Source organism: Mytilus edulis, chromosome 14, assembly GCF_963676685.1.
Source record: "Mytilus edulis chromosome 14, xbMytEdul2.2, whole genome shotgun sequence".
In the NCBI taxonomy this organism is placed as follows: domain Eukaryota; kingdom Metazoa; phylum Mollusca; class Bivalvia; order Mytilida; family Mytilidae; genus Mytilus; species Mytilus edulis.
In genome coordinates this window covers 6,126,588-6,150,032 of record NC_092357.1, presented here as the reverse complement: position 1 = coordinate 6,150,032, position 23,445 = coordinate 6,126,588, and the positions used below count along the sequence as shown (strand labels likewise).

The following is a 23,445-nucleotide window of genomic DNA, read 5'->3' as shown; positions in this document are numbered from 1 at the left end:
TTCATCGATTTGGTTAAGATATCTTTCTCTAATGCATTGGAGTATTTTACATGTAAGCAAAAAATGAGAACGATCTTCGATATCTGTATCACATAATTTACAAGTGGGAGTCTCATTTAGATTATATCTTGATCTATGAGATTGTAAAATGTACGTATCAGTAATAACATTTAGTTTCACAGATATTCGGACAGCTTCTCTCGTTGGGTCACTTGTATTTCCAATGGATAATAATGTATGGCATTTTCCTGGTGAAATGTTCGAGGTCCCAAGATATTTCAGAGATTTATAAGTACAGCTCTTTTGTATTTATGCATTTTTCCAGTAATGGTCAATTGCTAAACGAACGGATTTCTTCCAAGAATATTTTGTTGGTGGGTCGTTTAGAAGTACGATTGGTGATTGTAGATCGTATTTGAATAGTACCCTCTTGATCGCTATGAACCAGCTATTACTTTCTTGATTTTTTGCTATTAATTGCCTCCTTGCTATTTTCTTTTCTAAATGGTTTTCATTTTGGTTACAGATGTTGTTGAATAAATTTAATGATTTTTGATCAATTTGAGCTTCTATAGGTAAAATGCCAGACATGATGTAAACACTAGGATCAGGAGCTGATATAGGAACGGATAAAATTTGTTTTAATATTTTCTTCTGAAATGTTTCTAATTTAAGTAGGTTTTTTGAAGTTGGTAGTATGACTTCGAGACCATAGGTTAAGATGGGTTGTACGAAGGTTTTGAATAGTTGAATAGCAGTACTAGGATCAAGTCCATTTTCTCCATGCATACCGGCTGACATTAAGCTGTACGCGGCTCTTCTTGATTTGGTGATGTTCTGTTCAACGGTAGCATCTTGTGTTTTTTGACTGGTTGTTGATCTTAAGATGCCCAAATGTGGAGATTTATCTGAAATTGGCATTGCATTGTTGTTTATATATATTCTTACTGGATCCTCAGATTTTTTTCGGTTTGAGGGTTGTACTTGTATAACTACGCTTTTTTTGTGGCTGTAAGAGATAGTGATGATCTTCACTGTATTGTGCAGCAATATTCACAAGGTATTGTAGTTCATGTGGGTTTTCGCTAACAATTGCTACGTCGTCAGCACATGCTACTGCATTAATTAGCGTTTCACCTATCTCACATCCAGATGTAGTATTTTCAAATGTACTAAGAAGATCTTCGATATATACCTTATATAGATCTGCGCTCAATAAACCGCCTTGTTTAACTCCTTGTAGAACTGAAAATTTTTCTGAGATTTCGGTTGACCATTTTATTCGAGATTCTGTGTTCTTATGGATTTCATCGATCAGTAGCCAAGATGATGGATCAGTGCCTGATATATATACTTTTCTTAACAACATTTTTAGAACAACAACATCAAAAGCTGACTTTGCATCCAATAGTACTATATAGAAAGGTAATTTTTTGTCCATATATTCCCTATACACTTCTTCTAATATAATAGCAGCATTCAAAGGTGATGTATTTGCCGTGAAGCCTTTTTGAAGTATGGACTGTAATTTTAGAGAGCCAGATCTTAGGTCTATACGTAAAATAAATTCAATGATCTTCAAAAGTATGGGAAGGACTGTTATTCCACGATAATATTTGGCATCGTTTTTGTCTCCCTTGTTTTTAAATACTGGTGATGTTTTGATGATGTCAGGAAGTACCCTATCTTGGAACATTCGATTTATCAGTTTATGCAAAAATAATTTAAATTGTTGTCCGGCATATAACACATTTTCAATAGATATACCAAATACATCTTCAGCTTTTCCTTTATTGATTGATTTTATAGCTTTCTCGATAGTGTCTAAATCTACATATCTGGTAGCATAATGTTCACTTATCCTTTTTATAGAGACATAATCCATTTCACATAGTGCTAAATGTTGATAGTTAAAGTCAGGATGTTCAGATGGAATTGCAAGTTTACTAAAATGTTGGTTCCAGCCTTTTAATATATCATTTCTCTCAAATATTTCATTTTCAACGTGTAGATCATTGATAAAGGTGTTTCCGTTTTGCCTCTGTTTCCGTATTAATTTAAAAAATTTCTGTTTATCATTTTGATTGTAATTAATAATGTCATTTCTTTCGTTATGCTTTCTTCTGATTTCTTCATTTCTAATGGCTGTTCTGAAGTTTTTTCTAGTGAGTTTCTTTTCTGTTAAAAGTATATTATCAATATTTGGGGGTCTACTGGCTGATTTCCAGTTTTTATATGCCAATTTATTTGCTTCTAATGATTCCACACATTGAGTTTTAATTTATTTTTCCCATACGTTTTCTTCTGGTCCAGCTGTTTTGCAGTATTAGACAAGAGGTCCATTGCTTGAAGGGTAATCACTTCTATATTAACCTTATCGGAGTTTAACCTTTCTACAAAATCTCCAATATTTCTGCTGATAGTCTCTTCATACCTAGATTTGTCTACCTTATTCCATCTAATTTTGTGTTTTTGTTTTTCAGAGTTCCTTGATTGTTGTTCTCGAGTAATGTTACATTTGATTCGCATTGATATAGGATGATGGTCTGATACATTAGATGGTAAATCAATCAGTCTTTTCGATGGTTCACACTTTGGATCAGTATATAGAAAATAGTCAATTTCAGATGTATCAATACCATTTACATTTATAAAAGTGAGGCCTTTAGAGTTAGTTTTCAAATTACATTCCACCATTAAATCGTTGAGTTTATGTTTGCGTCTGCTGTTATTGGATGGATTGTATAGATCTTCATTAAGGTCTCCTCCGACTATAATTTCATGGGTCCCACCATACTTTTGTACAATTTCGTAAATCTGGTCTAAACAGTCTAAAAATATGTCGTAGCTATCATTTGAGGATTTTGTAGGAAGGTATGCTGATATAATTATCTGTGGTTTATCTATGGTTAATTCGATACATTGTAATCTACTTGATCCGTCAGGCAGTGGTTTAATATAACGGTCTATTGATTTTTGCCAAAGCACTGCTACACCACCATATCCACGAGGCACATGAGAGGCCGCAATTGGGTTATCTGAATCTACTGCTTTTCCGACACCTACTAATTTCGGGTGTAGTTCTTTTAATTGTTCTAGTTCGAAATGAAATAGCCAGTGTTCTTGAATTAATATAATATCTATGGATTTCTCTATTTCTTGGAAGAATTGACCTGTAGTTTTTATGTTTTTACAGTTAAACGATAGAATGTTTAGAGTGTCTTGATTGTTGTTGTTGCACTCTATGTTTCTTTCTCGGTGACTAGAGGTTAGGTCAGTCTGTTTATCATGCGATTCAACTCTAAAAAAGAATTGGTAGTTGTCGTTAGGTAATCCTGACTTGCATTAGAGTTGGTCATGGTTTGAGCAGGATGATGCTGTATATTTTGTTTCTTTAGAGGATGGTTAATGTTCGGAGGCGGATGGTTGATATTCGGAGGTGGTTGGAAGTATATTGGTTGTCCCATTATATGATGTGTTTCTGGTCTTTGAATATTAAAAGGGCCGGTATATTGTGGTAGATGGCCATTTCTAGGTAGTATGGGAGTGTTGTGCTCCTCAAAGTTCACATCTGTATCAATTTGGACGGATGGTTTCGCTATATTTTGCTGTGGTATATGTACATTTTGGTTTTGACCTGATGATGGTGCCTGTGTAGCCTTAGGTGGTGATTTATCAAACTTTTCATTTTCAAAGTTAAAATTTCCTTCCATTTTGGATAACTGTGTATCTATTTGACGTAAAATAAAGTTGGAGACTCTGTCTTGCAGGTTGTTTAATAGGAAATTATTATCCTTTGGGGTACTTCTAACATGTTGATCATCTTGGTTAGTGTGTACTATTGTCGGGTTGCTGCTTTCCGTTCTATGTATTAATTGTACATCTTTTCGTAATATCTCGTTTGATCTCTCGAGCTCTTTGATTCTAGTTTCTAATTTATGTATGTGAGATTGAAACCATGTTCTTTCATTCTTCGTCTCTTCCAACATTCTTTCTCTAAGTTTTACCTCTTCCTCACGCTTACGTAACTTTGTCTCTCTTTGCCTCAATTCAGCTTGTTTAATTTCCTTTGGATCTACGATGTTCTCTTTCTGTGTTACAGCTGTGTTGTTGCTACTGTATGTATTTTTCACAGTTGTATTTTCTTCGTCATCATTCCTTGAATAATTAACATTTAGCGGAGTAGCTGGAGTACTAATATCAACAACATCTGGTTCATTTGTGTTTGACGAGTCAGTTCTTTGATCCATATTGCCTATACAGTTGGTGCATATGCTTGTATCATCGCTCTCTTTGTTACGTGTAATACACATTTGGTGACAGGGTAAGGTACATACTTCACAGTTGATAATAACACCATCTATCTGTAGATTACATATGCAGCAATCCAATTGTAGCTCTTCGTTTAGAATGTCCCTTGCAGAGTGTAAACATTCAATTTCTGGAGGAGGCTTTAACATCAGATTTTGTATTCTATTTTTACTAACACATGGTTCTGTACATTTTTTACATGTGTAGGTATTGTCACTAGTATTATTTTCTATTTTGTGAATGTCATCTTCATTTAAATAGTCACATCTGTAGTGAATCCAGTGTTTACCAGTAGTACAAAGAACCCCTCTTGTCTGAACGTTACGTCCGCATTTTACACATTTAATAGAGATTGTCTCACTGTTTTGTTTAGATATTACAGTATCTTTAATTGTGACTGCAGTATGGGAGGTATTAATGCTAGAGTCCTGACTGGGGTTTGTTGGCGAGTTCCTCATATTTGATAGTTGTTGCAATTGTTCTTCTAATTGGTTATTGAGTGTTTGAAGATTTACTCGGTTACCATTTAGGACTACATTTTTGATGGTATTATGTATATTAGGTAGGTCGGTTTTCATGAACCTCTCTGTATCTTTCCCATTGACTAGTAAGCGGCAAGTCGTGTAGTATGCTGACAATGTATAGATGTGGGTTTGGTCTATGTACATACGAAATATCATGCTGATAACAAGACCTTTTTTATCCTGGTCTTGTACTGTTTTTACAGTAATGTTGTTATTCTCACTATTGAGTTGTTGATAATAGTATATCAAAGCATTCTTTAATAGTTCGAAGGAAACAGCATCAGCTTCTCCTGTAATACCTCCCCCTGTAAATTTATAGATGATATTTGCTTGGCGCTTTGCAGCTTGAAGTTTCCGAGCAATCGCCCTATCTAAATTTAGCTCAAAGTCATTGTATCGTAAATTTTCAGTTCTAGGGTTGGTACTTGTATGTATTCCCTGTTTGCTAATGCAACAGGTCTTCAATGTAGCGAGAAATTTCCGCACCCGGATGCGTCCTTCAACTGGCCCCTAAACAAATATATACTAGTTCAGTGATAATGAACTAATTTCCAAATTGTACACAAGAAACTAAAAATAATACAAGACTAACAAAGGCCAAATATCCTGACTTGGGACAGGCGCAAAAATGCGGCGGGGTTAAACATGTGTGTGAGATCTCAACCCCCTGTACCTCTAGCCAATGTAGAAAAGTAAACGCATAACAATACGCACATTAAAATTCAGTTCAAGAGAAGTCCGAGTCTGATGTCAGAAGATGTAACCAAAGAAAATAAACAAAATGACAATAATACATAAATAACAACAGACTACCAGCAGTTAACTGACATACCAGCTCCAGACTTCAATTAAACTGACTGAAAGATTATGATTTCATCATATGAATATCAGGCATAATCCTTCCCGTTAGGGGTTTAGTATCATACCATCATAACATATATGAGAAGAACATAACCCGTGTTATACCGCCATTGTTTTTATTTTAATTCGCCATGAGTGTGCCCTATAAATAATTACATTAGATGTATGTTTGATCATAATACTTTATTCTGATTGGCTAACAGCACATCATCATTATTCCGTAAGCAATTGCATCACTCAATAAAACTTTTTATTCATGATAACACGTGGTCCCACAATAAAGTGCACAGGTGAATTAAATAAATTTTATCATGAATAATCTACTTTGAATTAAATACATTTTTAGAATGAAGCGCTTCCGCGCTTCATACAAAATGTACTTCGGTCAACGCTTTTACACCCCAATGAATTTACAAAAAGAAGCATTCAATTCTTAAATATAAGATATTAGGTCTGCAAAGTTTGGAAATAAAAGTAGTCCAATAATTGAAAACTTTGGCCGGTGAAAGTCTGGATCCAAAGTTTGGAAATAGAAGTAGACCAATTATATGGAAAACTTTGGCCTCAAAGTGAAAAATCAATGTCACGAATAAATGTATTTCCTTCAGTTTGTTTTAAGGTATCTAAAGGGGGATGTTTTATTTCGAAGGAGATTTTTGTGTAATTGATATACGATTTAAATGAGATCCCTTTTTACAAGTATTTTATTTCTTTTTTATATAAAAAACACAACAATAAACAGATAATAAATTTTGTAACAAATACTTTTTACAGAAAACCTGGTTCGGCTCCCCATTACAAACTATTTCCTCGATGTATATATCAGGTTCTTGAAAAGAATTTAGGCATTAATCTTCAGACAGCAAAGTAGTTTATTCATGATGATTAAGGCTGTAGTTTTTGCTTGCTTTGTTGGTATGTACACGTTTCTTAACGCTTTAGCTTTGTCTGCAAAGGATTGTAAATTCATTGCTTTCATTCAAACAGAAAAAAATTATTGATATTATTTATACTTCTGATTTTATAGATTTTATTCGAGGATCCCTTTTTTCTATTCTATTGTTAACATTAATTAAGGGAGATACTAAATTCAAAGGACCAATCCTTTCTTTTTGTTTCGGTCCTGACATACGATTTATAAGTTTTGCAAGCTATAAAACCAGTTTCAACAACCATTTTCTACATGAAAAGATTGCCATTACCAAGTCAGGAATATAAAAGTTGTTATCCATTCGTTTGATGTTTTTGGTATTTTGGTTTAGCCATTTGAAATGGGACTTTCCGTTTTGAATTTTCCTCGGAGTTCAGTATTTTTGTGATCTAATTTTTACTTTTTATAACATTTTCGGTTCATAAATTGTGGAGTTATTAAGAACTAAAGTTCCAACTCGCCTACAAAATTTATGAAAATTGTTAAAAATTGATTATAAAGTGCAATAACTCCTTAACCGGTTAATTGGCCATTTTAGTCATGTTGACTTATTTGTAGATCTTTCTTTGTTGTACATTACAGGCTGGTACAGGATTAATGTTGTTTACAGCTTATATGTATCCATAATAATATTGAAGATAATAACCAAAAGCTGTAAAATTTTCTTAATATTACCAATTATGGGGCAGCAACCCAACAACGGGTAGTCTTATTGATCTGGAAATTTCAGGACAGTTAGATCTTGACCAAATGAATAATTTTACCCCGTCAGATCTGCATCTAACTGCTTTGGTTTTCAGAGATATGAGCCAAAAACTGCATTTTAACACTATGTACTATGTTTAGCTACAATGTATGTCGGCCATCTTGATTCGCGGGCAGGTTCAACAGACACATCTTTTAAACTAGATACCCTAATGATTGTGGCCAAGTTTGGTTAAATTTGTCTCAGTAGTTTGAGAGAAGATTTTTGTAAAAGATTACAAAAATTTACGAAAAATGGTTAAAAATTGACTTAGAAGGGCAGTAACTCCTTAAGGGGTCAACTGACAATTTTAGTCATGTTGACCTATTTGTAGATCTTCTTAATGAATAAAGCAGAAACTTATACAGCTATAGAAGTTATCAATTTGTTTTAGAGTTATTGTTCTTATATCTGACAAAAATACTGGAATTCGTAACCGCAAGTTGAAATTTTTACCCCTGAAAACTGTTAACATGTCTATTTAGAAGCGTAGTTTGACGCTAAATAGTAGTGATGCAAACGAAATTAAATTTTGGAGTCAATCATTCAATGTATTAATACCTGTTTAAAAAATCACATTTCGGTTTTTAAAAAGTGTACATGGTTCTTTGTCAGAAAAGGCAGAATTTACCACTGGTTCTGTTGCTTTATTGATTGATTGATTGAATCTACTAAACGTTCAGTTACAAATATTTCAAGCATTTTCAAGATAGTTTTTTTTAAGGTAAACCCTATAGCTAAGTTCTGCAGAGTAAATCGACCGTGTGAAAGACGAACTATTTGAATTCAGTTCTTCTTTTTGCTGTTGATTTATAACTACAAAAGAAGAGCTCCGTATGAGTACATATACAATACAATATATTTGAGGTATGGAAAGAGTAGACAGAAAAGTTAGTACAGTGTTATAGGCCATGGTTAGGGGAAAATAGGCCAAGAAATAAATAAAAGAGAATCTTTGGCTGCTTTTATATGTAGGAGCAATAGAGACTAGTCCGTGAAACATACAAAACAAGAATGTACACGCACTATAATTTTCTATGTTCAGTGGACCGTGAAAATAGAATAAAATCTCTAATTTGGCATTAAAATTAGAAAACTCATATCATAGGGAACATGTTTACTAAGTTTAAAGTTGATTGAACTTTAACTTCATCAAAAACTACCTCGACCAAAAACTTAAACCTGAAGAAGGACAGACGGAAGGACGGACGGACGGACGAACGAACGGCCGCACAGACCAGAAAACATTATGCCCATAAATGGGGCATAAAAAGAGAAATAATTTTAAAAATTTAAGAATACAGAAATGAAGGACCCCTCATAGAGACTCTTATTCCTGACATTCTCAATAGTTATGCGGTGCAATGTATACATATATCAAAATCAAATATCTATTATATCCGAAACTATTTGTTTGCAGTTTTCGTGTGTGCCCAGCACACTGGCGGAGGAAATCACCACCCACCGCATCACCCACATCCAGACAACAAACAATGCACTAACGATGCTGACTGTAGCGGATGTGTAACCAATACAACCGGATATTGTAACTTACAAGATAACTTATGTTACTGTAGACCCGTAACTGCCAGTAAGTAGTCTTGTAACAAAATTTTTGCCCGGATTATTTTAATGTATATATACCAGTTCGCCCAAAATGTATTTCATTTATCACGTATACATTCTAGACTTAATTATTGCATCAGCTATAAGAGTTGCAACCTAAATTTTGTTTACGTTGAATTGTTTTGGTTTAAAAGAATTATAATATTTTTTTAAGTCTTTCCAATAAAATGCAAGCTTAGACTTTTAAAAAATAGAGCTTGCATGAATTCTGCAGTGAATTTATAACCTGAGATGAGATAACTCACGTCTTATAGTTCTGCTTTATAGCTTTATTATTTTTTTATCTTGAAAAATGTAGGAGAATAACAATTTGAAAAAAATAACATTGTGCGTTTCATGGATCTAACTCGAACTAAAAACTTGTTCGTATAGTCTATTGAAGCTTGTCTTCATACTATGTTTGCATTGATTTTCAGAACGTGCCGCTTGTCATAACGGACACCAGTGCGCATGTCCCGATGGACAAAATGGTGTATGTAATGCCCAGGGTCATTGTGAATGCGGAGACCATCCAGTAGGAAGTAAGTTGGGATAGGATTCAGGGGCGGATCAAGCCATTTAAAAACTAGAGGCTCTTAAGAGCCTGTGTCGCTCACCTTGGTCTATGTGCATATTAAACAAAGGACACAGATTGATTCATGACAAAATTGTGTTTTGGTGATGGTGATGTGATTTTATCTCTTACTTTACTGAACATTCTTGCTACTTACAATTTTCTCTATCTATAATAAACTTGGCCCTTTACTTACAGAGAAAAACATTTTGTAAAAATTTACCAAACTACCTTTGAATAAAAATTGTTAAAATTGACTATAAAGGGCAATAACTCCTAAAGGGGTCAACTGACCATTTTGGTCATGTTGATTTATTTGTAGATCTTTCTTTGCTGAACATTATTGCTGTTTACAGTTTATCTCTATCTATAATAGTATTCAAGACAATAACCAGTTGTCCATTTCATCAATTCAGGGCAGATAGATCTTGACTTGATAAACAATTTCACCTATGTCAGATTTGCTCTAAATGCTTTGATTTCAGAGTTATAAGCCAAAATCATACCCCTATGTTCTATTTTTAGCCATGGCGGCCATCTTGGTTGGTTGGCCAGGTCACCGGACAATTTTTTTTAAACAAGATACACCAATGCATGACTGTGGCCAAGTTTGGTAAAATTTGGCCACGTAGTTTCCGAGGAGAACATTTTTGTAAAAGTTAACGACGACGGACGACGGACGCCAAGTGATGAGAAAAGCTCACTTTGGGACAGGTGAGCTAAAAAAAAAAGGGGGGTCCTATCCCAGGATAAAAAGGGGGGTTCCAACTATATGTCCCCATTCAAATGCATTGATCGACAAATCCACTGGAGAGATATTCCCGAAAACATACTCATACGTTTCTGTGTAACAATAGAGAACTTTTAAATGAAATGAAATTATAAATAAAAATATTAAAACTGAATTCGTATATATTTTGAAATGGAATTTCATTATCTAAAAATTTAACAATACCCATCCAACGTGGAGAAAGAAAAAAAAACCATGTCATGTAAGAAATCAAAAGTACAACGGTTGTTTTGCTATTAATTGTTCAATCGCATTTCTTTGCAAAACAAAAGAGCAAACGTACAGCGTTAACATAAAGAAATTATAATTTGTTATTTTAATACCGTGTCCTATGCTACGCAATCTCATGGTAAGAAGGAAGATTTACTAAAAACAAATGTTACCCATTACCAATGAAACACCTACCTATCAAATGAGTTCAAACGACATGCAAGTTAGTAACTATGGGTCACCGTTAGGCCTTGCATGCATAACAGTGGCGTAGCTTGTATGTATGCTCAGATGCTCAAGCATCCACATCATTTTGACTAAAAAAATATATATTATTTCTTGTGTTCACAGCAGATACACACAGAGGTATCCGAATGTAACAAGGGTGAGGATATGAGAATAGTGTCCAATCATTTCCGAAGCAGTATGCGTGGTTTTTCCTTTAGGATCGTTTAGTTTATGTAAACAACATGGATACATCGCAGAAAAGTACTCTCGACTCTTTCGTAAAAGTCTACGTCGTCGGCTGCGGCAAGCGCAGGGGATGATGATACGCAGACATGTAGACTGGTTTGGTCTAAAATTGAGCCAAGCGATGACATAGCAACTCTACTAGTATTTACTGAAATGGAGTGTGATAATTCCTTGGCTTATAAATACCCCTTTCTATTTAGGTTCAAATATTTTTATTCAATAAAAGAACAGAGTTCCAATGTCCCCGCATTGCACATATTTTATCTATCCAAGAAACAAGGGCTAAAAATGCACTTTTTATACATTTTTTTAATATCTCAACATGCTCAAGAGAAATAAAAGCTTCATCTAGCAAATGCAATAGGATTTCCATTATAATTTATGTTTCACGGATCATAATTGGTTACCAATATTTGATCAGGACTTATTTGTGTTAGTGTCAAACATTGCTGATGATACAAATTTCACAAAAATCTTGCAATAATTGTACATGTTCACACATTACAGCGTAAACAAGACAGGACGGACGGACGACCGGTATTTCCATGTCCCCTGTAACGCCTTGAGACAAGTAATAATGTTCCGGGAAAGTCACAGTGAAGTCACATCGGTTCCTATGTTTCGAAGTTCTATAAACATAAGTGTCGCTGTAATGGGTTTGTTTTTGAGATGTCAAATAAGAGATTGGGTTTGAAACTCTTTCATCAAATATTATGAATTAAATGATGGTAGTTTCGAGAAAACAATAATAAAAAAATCGAAATATATATATTGTAGGGTATTTTGAAATTAAACAAAAATCTAGCCAGTGTCTGATTTTAGTGGAGTACACATACATACAGGGAAAATCATCCGAAAAATATAATTTTCTGCATAAAATGGTCCCCAAAAATTTTGCATCCACATCAATTTAACCCTGGCTACGCCACTGCATAAAAAGCCATATCAGTATAAATTATGTGTTGATTAATTCAATAATAACATGAAATATTGAATTTCCGTCGGAATTTACAACTTTGCTAGTTTTTTGTTCTTTTCAGAACGAGCCGATTGTCATAACGGACATCAGTGCTCCTGTCCCGATGGACAAAATGGTGTCTGCAATTCCCATGGGCACTGTGACTGCGGAGACCATACAGTCGGAAGTGAGTATCATTAAGCAGTTTAAATCATAAAGCCCGAATATAAAGTACTTCGGATCAACAATAGGTTCTATAAATTTGAGAATGGAAATGGGGAATGTGTCAAAGAGATAACAACCCGACTAAAGAGCAGATAACAGCCGAAGACCACCAATGAGTCTTTAAAAAAGCCTGCACCCGGAGGCGTGCTTCAGCTGGCCCCTTAACAAAAATGTGTACGAGTTAAGTGATAATAGACGCCATACTAAACTCCGAAATATATAAAAGAAACTAAAATAAAAAATCATAGAAGACTAACAAAGACCTGAGGCTCCTGAGTTGGGACAGGCGCAAAAAAGCAGCAGTGTTAGACATGTTTTGTGAGATCTCAACCTTCCCCTATATCTCTAGCCAATGTAGAAAAAACAAACACACAACAATGCGCACAGTAAAACTCTATGCAACTCTAGGTAACTCTAATAAAAGATGAGATACTTTAAGGCAATCGCACTACCAATCTGTTATACATACCTGAATTCTCATCACCAAATTAAATATAAGGGATCCATGTAAAACACCACATTAATTAACACAATATATACAAGTCAATAAAGCAATTTCAATTTACTCGGGAGGACAATTTTATTAATAATATATTTACGTAAGATACATATCATATTTATAGAAGATACAATTTCTGTAAATATAGTATGATTATGCACTTTTAATGCAGGGAATTTAGAAGTATTTGTCGAATCGGTCAAGCCTGTTAATTGCGGCCCAAATGAAGGCGATACGCCATCTGTAATTTTGCATAAACACTTGAGATTTTTCTACTGACCTGCATGCAAAAGTATCAACTATTTTTTTTAGAGCATATTAATGGAAACTTATTTTAATTTATTTTGCGACCCCAATTCAATTCAATTCAATTCAATTCATACTTAAATATCTGTATTTGAGAGGTTGGTAACTAACATAAATATATCAAGTTTAAAAATATAAATAATATAAATTCTGAATAAGTGTATTTTATATTGTAATATTTCTCTATTTTTAGAGAGAGCTGCCCATGTTGGTTCTCACTGTGGTCAAAAGTCTGATTGTGCAGGTCTAGACTGTGCTGGTAAAGACTACGATTGTGTAAACATGAAATGCGCATGTCATGAAGATAGTCGTAAGTGTTTGGTTAATTATGAAAAAAATAAATGTACGCAAGTCCGTTTTTTTCTTCAAATTCAGCTGCTTTAGCACTTTTTTGTACAATAAACCAAGAAAAGTGTCATTCAATAGTTGTTGAAGTATAAAGTATTAAAAGCTACAAAAACATTGACAATATCCGCAACTAATGTATAAACCCAAACAAATAATTTGAAGTGAATTTCAAACGACAATTTAGGTGGCTCTATTGTACCCACTTAAATCTGAACAGTGTGATTGGACAAAAAATACAGTATCTACTGAACATATTTTCCCAATTTGAGAGATAAATCAGGTGTAGAAACAATATGAAATTTTTTTACATACAGATGAAAATGAATTTTTGAGAATTTTTTATTTCATTTTGTATTCACTGCATAATAAAATACATAAAAGCACTAGTGGCCTTATGTTTACAAAAATAGCAAAAACATAAACGGTCATGATACATATTCAAACTCATTTCTGAATGATATAATGAAAGTACTTCAGTTTACTTTGTATGCAGAATTTTGGGCAGTGCAAGAACGTTCCTAAAAGGCTATAAATATTCCTATGGTCCAGGAAATACTTCCGTGCTACCTACAACCGTAATAAGAACATCAATAATCAACTACAGGTTGCACTTTGTAAATACAGCTGTTTCTAACAACACGCCTCTTTTGGGGAGAAATTGAATATTCATAGAAAATTATTTTTGTTTACATACTGGTTCCCAGTTATGCTCTCTGTGTTCCATATCGCAGAGACAGAACTGAGGAATGTTACCAGTAAAAAAACACGTGCATATTGTTTACACTGAAATCTGTGATAACCTTTCATTCGAGGTAGGGGTAGTTAAGAAAATTAGTGTAAGTTTAAACTCTGAGAAGTTCAGGGCATATAAACGTTGAAAATATGCCGCACAGCCCTATATTTCGACCTTTGAAAAAAATTATGGTGCAAATGAACTTTCAATTCTAGGATAAGATTTTTTTCAAAACTTCATAGTAAAAGTGGTACAGTTTTAGCTGCAAAAGGAGTTCCTATGGGAAATATCTGTCAATATTTACAGAAATGCAACCTTCAGGTAGTTTTTATTTTTATATATTTCCCCCGCTTATATAATTATCTGAATACCTACTTATTGGCTACATATATATATGAATGAACGTTCTTTTCTTTTTCAGATGCCGGTGGTCGTTAATCAGTGTTAGTGTCATCACATCAAAACTCTTAAATAAAGATTGTGTAAAATACGTGTATTTGTTGATCATTGTGAGGCAGGACCAAACAGATTTGATTAAATAAACTGAAGTATTTTTTTTCTATTCGGATCTTTTTTCTTTAACATAAGTATGCAATTCAGTGTTCCTAAACCAGCGTTACAAAAATGTGCAAGTGAATATATATGGAAGTCTTGGTGAGGGTTAACTGAACCACGGGGTGGATGTAACTCCGATATTTTTTTGGTAGGGGTGTGCCATTTTTGCCTTAAAAAAAGTACCCATTTTAATATAACATTTACTGAAATTCAGTACCTATAGTAATATAAAAGTTTAAGAAAGAATGACCTTTACTTATATACAAAATTCAAAATATGACCCATGCTTATGTAAGCACTAACTCATCATCACTTATAATTCATAAATATACCAGCTACCCTTAAGTTTTTATATATGAATTTACACCGTTTAGTGCACATATATTTTATATGATATGTAGATCATACCCGAAATCAATATAAAGTAATCAAACGTAAATGCATTTTAATATAGGATGTCATTAAAAAGGAGGGTCATTTTTATATAGAATCTCGCAAAATTATGACCCATATTTTTGGCACATCCCCGTATACCCAATAATAGGAAGTTACCCCCCCCCCCCCCCCCCACGTGAACTGAACATAGAACAATTGACAGTGCATAGCGAAAAGGGAAAAAAATGTCCCAAAAATAAAGGATAGCGAAAAATGAGAATTAAATAAAAAGGAAGGTAACAACAGGGGAAGAATGAGGTAAGAGAAAAATACATATATACAATAAAGAAGTCAGAAATAACAAAATTAGACCCCTTCACCATGGATATATATATTCAGTTTTCGTGTATAAATTGTATAAACTTGCTGAAGTTCCAGTCCAAGTAACTCGCTTACTGTTGTTCTAAATTTTTCTATCTTACAATGGGCTTCTGTTTTCCAACATCGGAATGTGATGAAGGTATGATTCGATTTCTATAAATATTAATATAGTTTTAATTACATTTTAACTTGTGAAAATTGCTTTTGAGAAGATAAATGACTGGTACGCCCAAACATGTTCTACATTTTCTGAAAGCTTATTGAAACCTGGCTGTCAAATATCAGATGTCTTTGCTTTAGGAGGTAAGGGGAAAAGTTTCACTGAACGTAATATAAAGGAGGGTCGAAAGATACGAAAAGGACAGTCAAACTCATCGCTCGAAAATAAACTGTTAATGCCATGGCTAAAAAAGAAAAGACCAACGGACAAATAATAATTGACGATTTATCATTTTCTTTCTCAAACATTTATCCCCTCATTAATTATATCTCTCTCACACTCGTTTTCTCACACTACCACATACATGTTTTATCACTCCAAAAAAAGTACTCTCTACCTTCGCGACGGTCTCCTTCACACATGCACACATATTCTTATAGTCCACCATACGCTCGTCTTTATTTATACTGTTGCAGTTACATAAGTTTTTGCATACATGCAATTATTTGTATTAGATATCAGTGGTAAAATAAATAATTTGTGGAAGATAGGTCTTATTTTATTCAGAAATATTCAAACACATACAACACGTTTAAGAAACAAGTAGACACTAGGAAAATTTTGTACATCGAAGCAATTTTCAAAGTACCATAGGAAGCTGTCATGTGGCAGTGGTACAGCTGTCAAAACCAGAATTTGGTGGACTAAGCACTAAACCATTTTTTTCCTTTCTAGTCAATTTTTTTTGTAAGTACGTCCTTGTACAAATACAATTTGCAATAAAGAAAATATATCAGTAAAGTATACATATATGTTTAATGCTGCAAGCCTTGCTTTTATAGATTTTAGGGTTCACTGTCATAAAAAGAAAATGGTATAAATAATAGACAAACAAACAAAAAAACGAAAAAAACACGCTATCACTGGGAAATCAATGTGAGATAACTACCTGCAGTATCCAGCGTACCAAATGTCTACTAACTAAATGAACAATTACAGTCCTGGTTTCTTTTTTATTTACCTAGACACTATTATTTTCTAAAAAAAAAATAACAAAAAGAACCTATATCCACAGCATCGGTCTCTGGTAAATAGTTGATATATTGGAGTAGTCCAAGTACCGGTATATTAAGTCAATGTATCTACAATCGGCAATCCTCGGGTGACTCTGCTACTCTCCTTCTACCTTAGATGAGGTACGGAATCGGCCGAGTTGTGACGAATGCATGTATCTGTAATTGGACTAAACACAGTATCTACTCAACATACTTTCCCAAAATGAGGGATGAATCTAGTGTAGAAAAATATGAAATAATTTTACATCCAGATGAAAATGAATTTTTGAGAATTTTTAATATAAATTTGTATTCACTGCGTAATAAAAGACATAAAAGCACTAGTAGCCTTAGGTTTATAAAAATAGTAAACGGTCATGTTACATATTAAAATTCATTTCTGAATGACAAATGAAAGTACTTCAGTTTACTTTGTATGTAGAATTTTCGGCAGTGTAAGAAAGTGGTGACAATTCTCAAAAATATATCATTATTCCTATGGGCCAGGAAATACAACTGTGCTACCTACAACCGTAATAAGAACATAAATACAATGTAATCAACTACAGGTAGTTTTTATTTTTATATATTTCCCCCGCTTATATAATTATCTGAATACCTACATATATATATGAATGAACGTTCTTTTCTTTTTCAGATGCCGGTGGTCGTTAATCAGTGCTGTGTCATCACATCAAAACTCTTAAATAAAGAATGTGTAAAATACGTGTATTTGTTGATCATTGTGAGGCAGGACCAAACAGATTTGATTAAATAAACTGAAGTATTTTTTTTCTATTCGGATCTTTTTTCTTTAACATAAGTATGCAATTTAGTGTTCCTAAACCAGTGTAACAAAAATGTGCAAGTGAAAATATATGAAAGTCTTGCACGGCCGACACTCGTCTAACCGAGAGATTGGTCGGTTAATCTATATTGAGTATGCGGCTATATCGGCGGTTGGTCTGTTAATCGGGTTGGCCTAAGTCTGTTAAACAGGTGTTATCGAGAAAATCATTGAAAGTTCAGCATGTTTCATTGTATAACTTTCTAAATATATTTTCATCATAAAAAGTATTAATGTCTAACAACCCAATTCAATATACTGAATTCAGTGGTGTAATTATATTTTTTTCTAGCTTCGATGTACGATCTATAAAATGAAAAGGCGGGTTACTCATCAATAAATTTATACAGATTTTACACACATAAAATGTACACAAAATGACACATTGGTTAAATTCACTTGCATTCAATATTTTGAACATCGAAAAATGAAAGGCATTATGTTTGTTAACCATATTGATATCATTGTGTGAAAAATCTACACGAAAATCTGTATTTTAGTGACATAAATCAATCTTTATTTAAAACCTGGTCTGTTAATGGGTCGGATGTATCAAACCCGGTCGTAATGTAACTAACATCAATAAGTAAAATATATTGGAATGACAAAATATGAAAAATAAAGAAAGAATAATGAGTAAGATAAATAAAATGTAGAAAAAAATGACATAACAATTTAAAGAATACAGAAATAAACAAAACCCCCATTTTCGCGTTTTTCGACATCGCGATTTCGCATTTTCGACTTTTCCACTTCGCGATGTCGCGTTTTCGCGTTTTCGCCCTATAGAATATGAACTAAACGTAATAAAATGAATTGAAACTTAAAATAATCAAATGTAGCTGCATTCGCTCCTTTCCGTTTTCTTCTTTAGAATGATTTGTAAACAACATATGATTAAGTAATAGAAGAAAAGAACCAATTGGATGATACTGACGAATTAGGGTTTAACGTCCAGTGACAAATATCATGTAATGGCCTGACCATTAAGTATAACCGACGATTGGGCTCAAGCAGAAAAGACAATCAGGTGCTGATACTTTAATCAAGAGTCAATCTAACAAATGGTAAAAAGCTGAAAAACAAATAAAATACAATTTTACAATGTGTTCAATTAATGTTATTAAAACGAAATGTCAAAGGTAATAGATAGCACAGTCCGTTGAATCCGAGAAAATGTTGTACCTTCAAGAGCAGTTAAATTTCCAGTGTTTCACGGAGAGAATGTTCAAATATGTATAGAGTAATTTGAAGGCTTCAAAAACAATGTTGTAAAGTTAACTCACTCTGTGGTTAGCCACGAATTGTGTCCTAGATGACGTTTGTCCTTTGAAAAGTTCTCCAGAACTGGTATGACCTTGCAATGTTCGGTTTGAGATCCGTGTGAGCAGGGGAAAGGTAGCGATGATACGATGTTTTAATGTTCTTATGAGGTTAAAGATGAATAATCCTCCTAGACTGGAACACATAAATAGATTAAGAATATAATCAAACGAACTGTATAAATTACGGAACGGTGTAACAGAATACTCCCCGTCTGATGTCTATCTGATATCACTTTTCCATAAGTTTTTCGAATATGTATACAAGATTTACACAAATGAATTAATCCCAATATAAATTGAATATATACAGGTGAAATGTCCACTATTTCGTGTGAGAAATATCAGATCTCAACGATTTTTCACTATAAAGGTTCCTAATAAGTACGTTCCACGTGAAACTGGGAAGGCACAGTTTTTTGTCCTTTAGAAGAAGGGTGTCTCGGACGACATTGTTGTGTTCTGTAGAATGTTTTATTACTGCTGTATCGATAATGGGAACTGTTTTCTCCAACGTAGTTAGACGGCGATGACGATCGAAGATAGATCGAAGTATAACAAGAGTTAGTAGTTGGTTGTCTTCCGATTTGGCGATATGACACATCTTTGTGAGTATCAGACGAAATTAGGCGTTTCGTCATAACGTCCAATCCTGCAGATCTAGTCGCTCTATCTGTAGAGTGGCGTCCTCTATGTTTGATTTTGTCGTAGTAATGTCCAAGAAAAGGTGTTACTCTGTGACGATGTCCAGATAAGACTACTGGTTCCTTTTCACTTATATTCAAGTCAGATTTGACAATACTGCTTCCTCCTCGTAGTAGACGTTGCTCATGCAATGGCAGATTGAGATTGGCAAGAGGTCCTTCTTTCGGAATAGGTTTGTGAATGCTATTGATTTCCTCTCCATGAACTTTAGGTTCTGTTGATTTCGGATTGAAACTTTCTTTATCTATAGATTTTTCTATAGAAGTCACAGATTTTGCTTTTAGTGACGCGAGTGATGTCCCTTTAGATGAATTTGTGCGTTTAACAGGCTTGGTACTAGGTCCTGTACATTCAAGGGATTGCATTGAATGCGATTTAGCGACCTTGGCATATAAATGAAAGTTTGTGTCGTTATACTGAACAACAATAGGATTCTTGTCCTTGACGGCTATTTCCGGTCTTGAGGCAAGACGTTGTTCTGATTCCGTGATTGAAACGTTAGTTATCTTTGTGTTGACTTGAATAGGAGAAGTTTGCTTGTCAATGTATGTATTTCCAATTATGACCCAACCAAGTCTCAACTTTTGGGCAAATGGAGTTCGGGATGGTCCTAGGCGTTGTTCAAGGACGTGGTGTGCCTCTATAAGGTCCCTTCCAATAAGGAGAAGAATTTGACAACGTTCCTCTATTGGTGGAATGCTTCCTCTGAGTTCTTTCAGATGAGGATGATGCATTGCAACTTCAGGAGTAGGAATTTCGTCTCGATGATTGGGAATATTATTACATTCAATTAATGTAGGCAGATCAAATCGTACGTCACTATGTACAGATTTTATGACGAAATCTTTTCCTCTTTTCCCGGAAGTAGCTACTCTGCCGGAGCATGTCGTAAGAGAGTAGTTTTCAGGTTTCTCCCGAACGTTAAACAGACTGAAGAATTCAGGCGAGGCAAGAGACCGGTTGCTTTGGTCGTCAATAATGGCGTACATCCTGATAATTTTGTTTGTCTTGTCCTTGTGGTACACGTCCACAGGTAATATCTTGGCATAAGATTTCTCGCTCTTATGATCTTTGTAGATCTCTGTGCAGATCGAACTTACAGAGGTTAACTTTGTTTCAGCTGACTCTGTCTGCTCCCCGCCGTAGGCTTGTCTGGGTGAGCTAAACTGGGAACTTTCAGATTGTTGTGGTCTAGTGATGTGAAGTGCTGTGGTATGTCGTTCACTTCCACACTCGTTACAACTGATACTTGCGTTGCAGTCCCGACTTCTGTGTGTGGTTGACTCACAACACTTGTAGCACACATTGATTTGTCTTAACAGTTCCTTGCGTTCCTCGATTGGTTTGGCTCGGAATGCTCGGCATTCATTCAAGGTATGCTTTGTCTTATGTAGGATACACAGATTTTGTTGTTGACTGCTGTCTTCAGTTTGCTGTTCAACAGCCGTCTTATGGACGTTGACTTTAGAGTACGTCTGAGGTGTGAACCTTGGCGTAGAGTCTTTTGTATTTGGTGTTACTTTTGATCCAAAGATGAACCCAGGATCGTTCTTAATTTTGCTCATTTCCCTGATGAAGGCAGAGAATTCTGTGAATGGCGGAAAGGCAACTTCATATTTGGACTTGTATCTTGAAGCCCTTGTTATCCACTTTTCTTGGAGTCCGTATGGTAGTTTTTCCACAATAGGATTTATACCGGACGAAGAATCGAAATAAGCAAGCAAACATCCCAGCTTGGGATGTTCCTTGTGATATTCGATTTCTGATAGAATATCAGACAAGTCATAAAGACGTGCGTTATCTTTGTTCGTCAAGGTAGGAAAATTGACGAGTTTACTCGTGATAGAGGCTTCCAACATTTCTGGAGCACCATATCGCTCATCCAGTCTTTGCCATAACCTCTGTAAGCCTCTAGTAGGGTTGTTGGCATTTGATGCCCTAATACTCATGGCATGTTTACCAGACTCTGGCCCTAGCCACTTTATCAGTAGGTCTATTTGTTCCGAGTCAGAAACTTGTAATTCGTCTATGACGTTTTTGAAGCTAGATTTCCATGTATGGAAGGATTCTGCCTGGTCATTAAAATTTGTTAGCCTGGAGAATAATAGGTCTTTGCGTAAAAGAAATCTTGTTATCTCCGACGTGGGATTGATTTGTTGCTGGTATGCTACAGGGTTCTCTTCTATTACGCCTTGTTTTGGGTGTGAAACAGGGATCTCTTCTATGACGCCTTGATTTTGGTGTAAGACAGGGATCTTTTCTGAAACGCCCTGTTTTCCTATGTAAGTTATTGTTCCCAGATCTGGGAATGCATTAACATCTGGTGACTTAGCACGTGTAGGCAAGACCTTAGGTGTTTCTGATGGCAAGTTCAGTGCCACAGATGGCACGAACGCTGGTGCTTCATGACTCAGCTCAATTTTAACAGGAATTTGTTTTTTCTTTTGAGGTCCTGTTACTTCCTTTACATCAGTTGATACAGGAAGTTTATTGACGAAATCTTGCACACGCTGGAGCGGGTCTTCCTTTTCGTCAGGGAGATCGCTAAAGGCTTGGCTGTCATCGTATTCCAGGATACGAGCCTCGGCTTCTGCGGCTGCAGCTTCTCTCTGTGCTTCAAGAAGGTTGAATCTGGCTTTCAGCTCGGCTTTTTCACGGCTTACCCGTACGGCTTCATGTTGCATTTGAGCCTTCCTGCGCATAGCCTCTTGTTCTAATTGCACTTTTCTGTGAGCAGCCTCCTGTTCTAGTTGAACTTTATGTTGAGCGACTTCTTGCTCCATTTCTGCCTTTTTACGTGTGGCTTCCTGTTCCATTTCAGCCTTTTTACGTGTGGCTTCCTGTTCCATTTCAGCCTTTTTCTGTGCTGCTTCCTGTTCCATTTCAATTTGTCTGAACAAGGCTTGTTCCTCTAACATTGCTTCCTGTTGTAGGATAAGGGCATGTTTTTCGACGAATGCTATCTTAGACTTTGCAGCCTCTGCCTTGGCACGCTTTCTCCGTGCCAAACTTGACATGTCTGACACGTTAGAGCTACCGCTGTGCGAGGTTTTCTTACCCCTTGAGGTCTTTGTTTTAGTTGATTTGGCCTTTGTTAGGGCGAGGCGATGCTCGTGTAAAGAGTCCATGGCCAGTTCCACTTTGGACAGACGGAGATCCAATGTAAGGTTACATGCGTCTATGTCTTTTTGACTGTCCAACGTTCTGGTCCTTTTTAGAAAGTCCAGATATTCGTCTGTGAGCCTACGATAATTTGTACAGGCTTTTACAAGATTGTCCTGGGCTGTTAAGACTTGCTGAAGTTCACTGGGAGGTGTGGTGACTTCCAATAACTGGGTCGTTATATCTGACCAAAGGACCTCTAATTCCTCACAGAACTTGCTACGTTTTTCTGTGTAGGCTCCTTTACCTTTTTCGGTGAGATCCCGTACTCGCCTAGTCTCGGGATTTTCATCTAAATGTGTGGTATTAGACGGATTTTGTAAGAGTTCTAGATCTGGGACATTTCCCTCTGGGGCATGTATCTCTTCTTGTTGTTCCACATGACTTGGATCCATGTTGACTCAACGTTGTTGGGTTGCTGCCGAGTACGCACAAGCTGTGTTGCGTAGTGTCAAGGTAACAGCTACGAACGATGCTCCGTTGTATTTCCTGTTCAGGAGATGTGTAGACAAGTTATTGTCAATTTACTGTACGTCAAGGGATGACGCGTACATGCAGGGCTCAACAGGTAGGTTGTTATGTAGCTGTATAACTAACGTGGAGTGGCGTTATCTGTGAGACACAACAGGCAAGTTGTAGACTTTTTACTGTAATGGCCTGACCATTAAGTATAACCGACGATTGGGCTCAAGCAGAAAAGACAATCAGGTGCTGATACTTTAATCAAGAGTCAATCTAACAAATGGTAAAAAGCTGAAAAACAAATAAAATACAATTTTACAATGTGTT

The 23,445-nt window shown here is 35.3% G+C and overlaps 1 protein-coding gene and 1 long non-coding RNA gene across 3 annotated transcripts; one reads left to right on the top strand and one right to left on the bottom strand.

Moving 5' to 3' along the window:
* Positions 1–6,487: 6,487 nt before the first annotated feature.
* Positions 6,488–17,418, top strand: LOC139503460 (integrin beta-7-like). Of its 2 annotated transcripts, none has more exons than XM_071293237.1 (6): positions 6,488–6,611; positions 8,793–8,963; positions 9,415–9,519; positions 12,066–12,170; positions 13,207–13,323; positions 17,279–17,418. In XM_071293237.1, exons 1-6 carry the CDS (start codon positions 6,575–6,577, stop codon positions 17,293–17,295), a joined length of 552 nt encoding a protein of 183 aa, XP_071149338.1. In that variant the 5' UTR covers positions 6,488–6,574; the 3' UTR covers positions 17,296–17,418. The 2 variants fall into 2 exon arrangements, with proteins under 2 accessions (XP_071149338.1, XP_071149337.1); XM_071293236.1 differs by lacking the exon at positions 17,279–17,418 and adding an exon at positions 14,516–14,584.
* Positions 17,419–18,493: 1,075 nt separating this feature from the next.
* LOC139503458 (uncharacterized) lies at positions 18,494–19,877 on the bottom strand. The gene is made up of 2 exons (XR_011659107.1): positions 18,754–19,877; positions 18,494–18,542 (listed from the first exon to the last, which is right to left on the bottom strand). It is a non-coding gene; the product is annotated as an uncharacterized lncRNA (long non-coding RNA).
* Positions 19,878–23,445: the final 3,568 nt, after the last annotated feature.

Coding starts and splice junctions, on each gene's coding strand:
- LOC139503460 (XM_071293237.1), top strand. CDS start 6,575: ATGATGATTAAGGCTGTAGTTTTTGCTTGCTTTGTTG. Junction 6,612..8,792: donor AGTTTTTGCTTGCTTTGTTG/GTATGTACACGT, acceptor ATTTGTTTGCAG/TTTTCGTGTGTGCCCAGCAC. Junction 12,171..13,206: donor CGGAGACCATACAGTCGGAA/GTGAGTATCATT, acceptor CTCTATTTTTAG/AGAGAGCTGCCCATGTTGGT.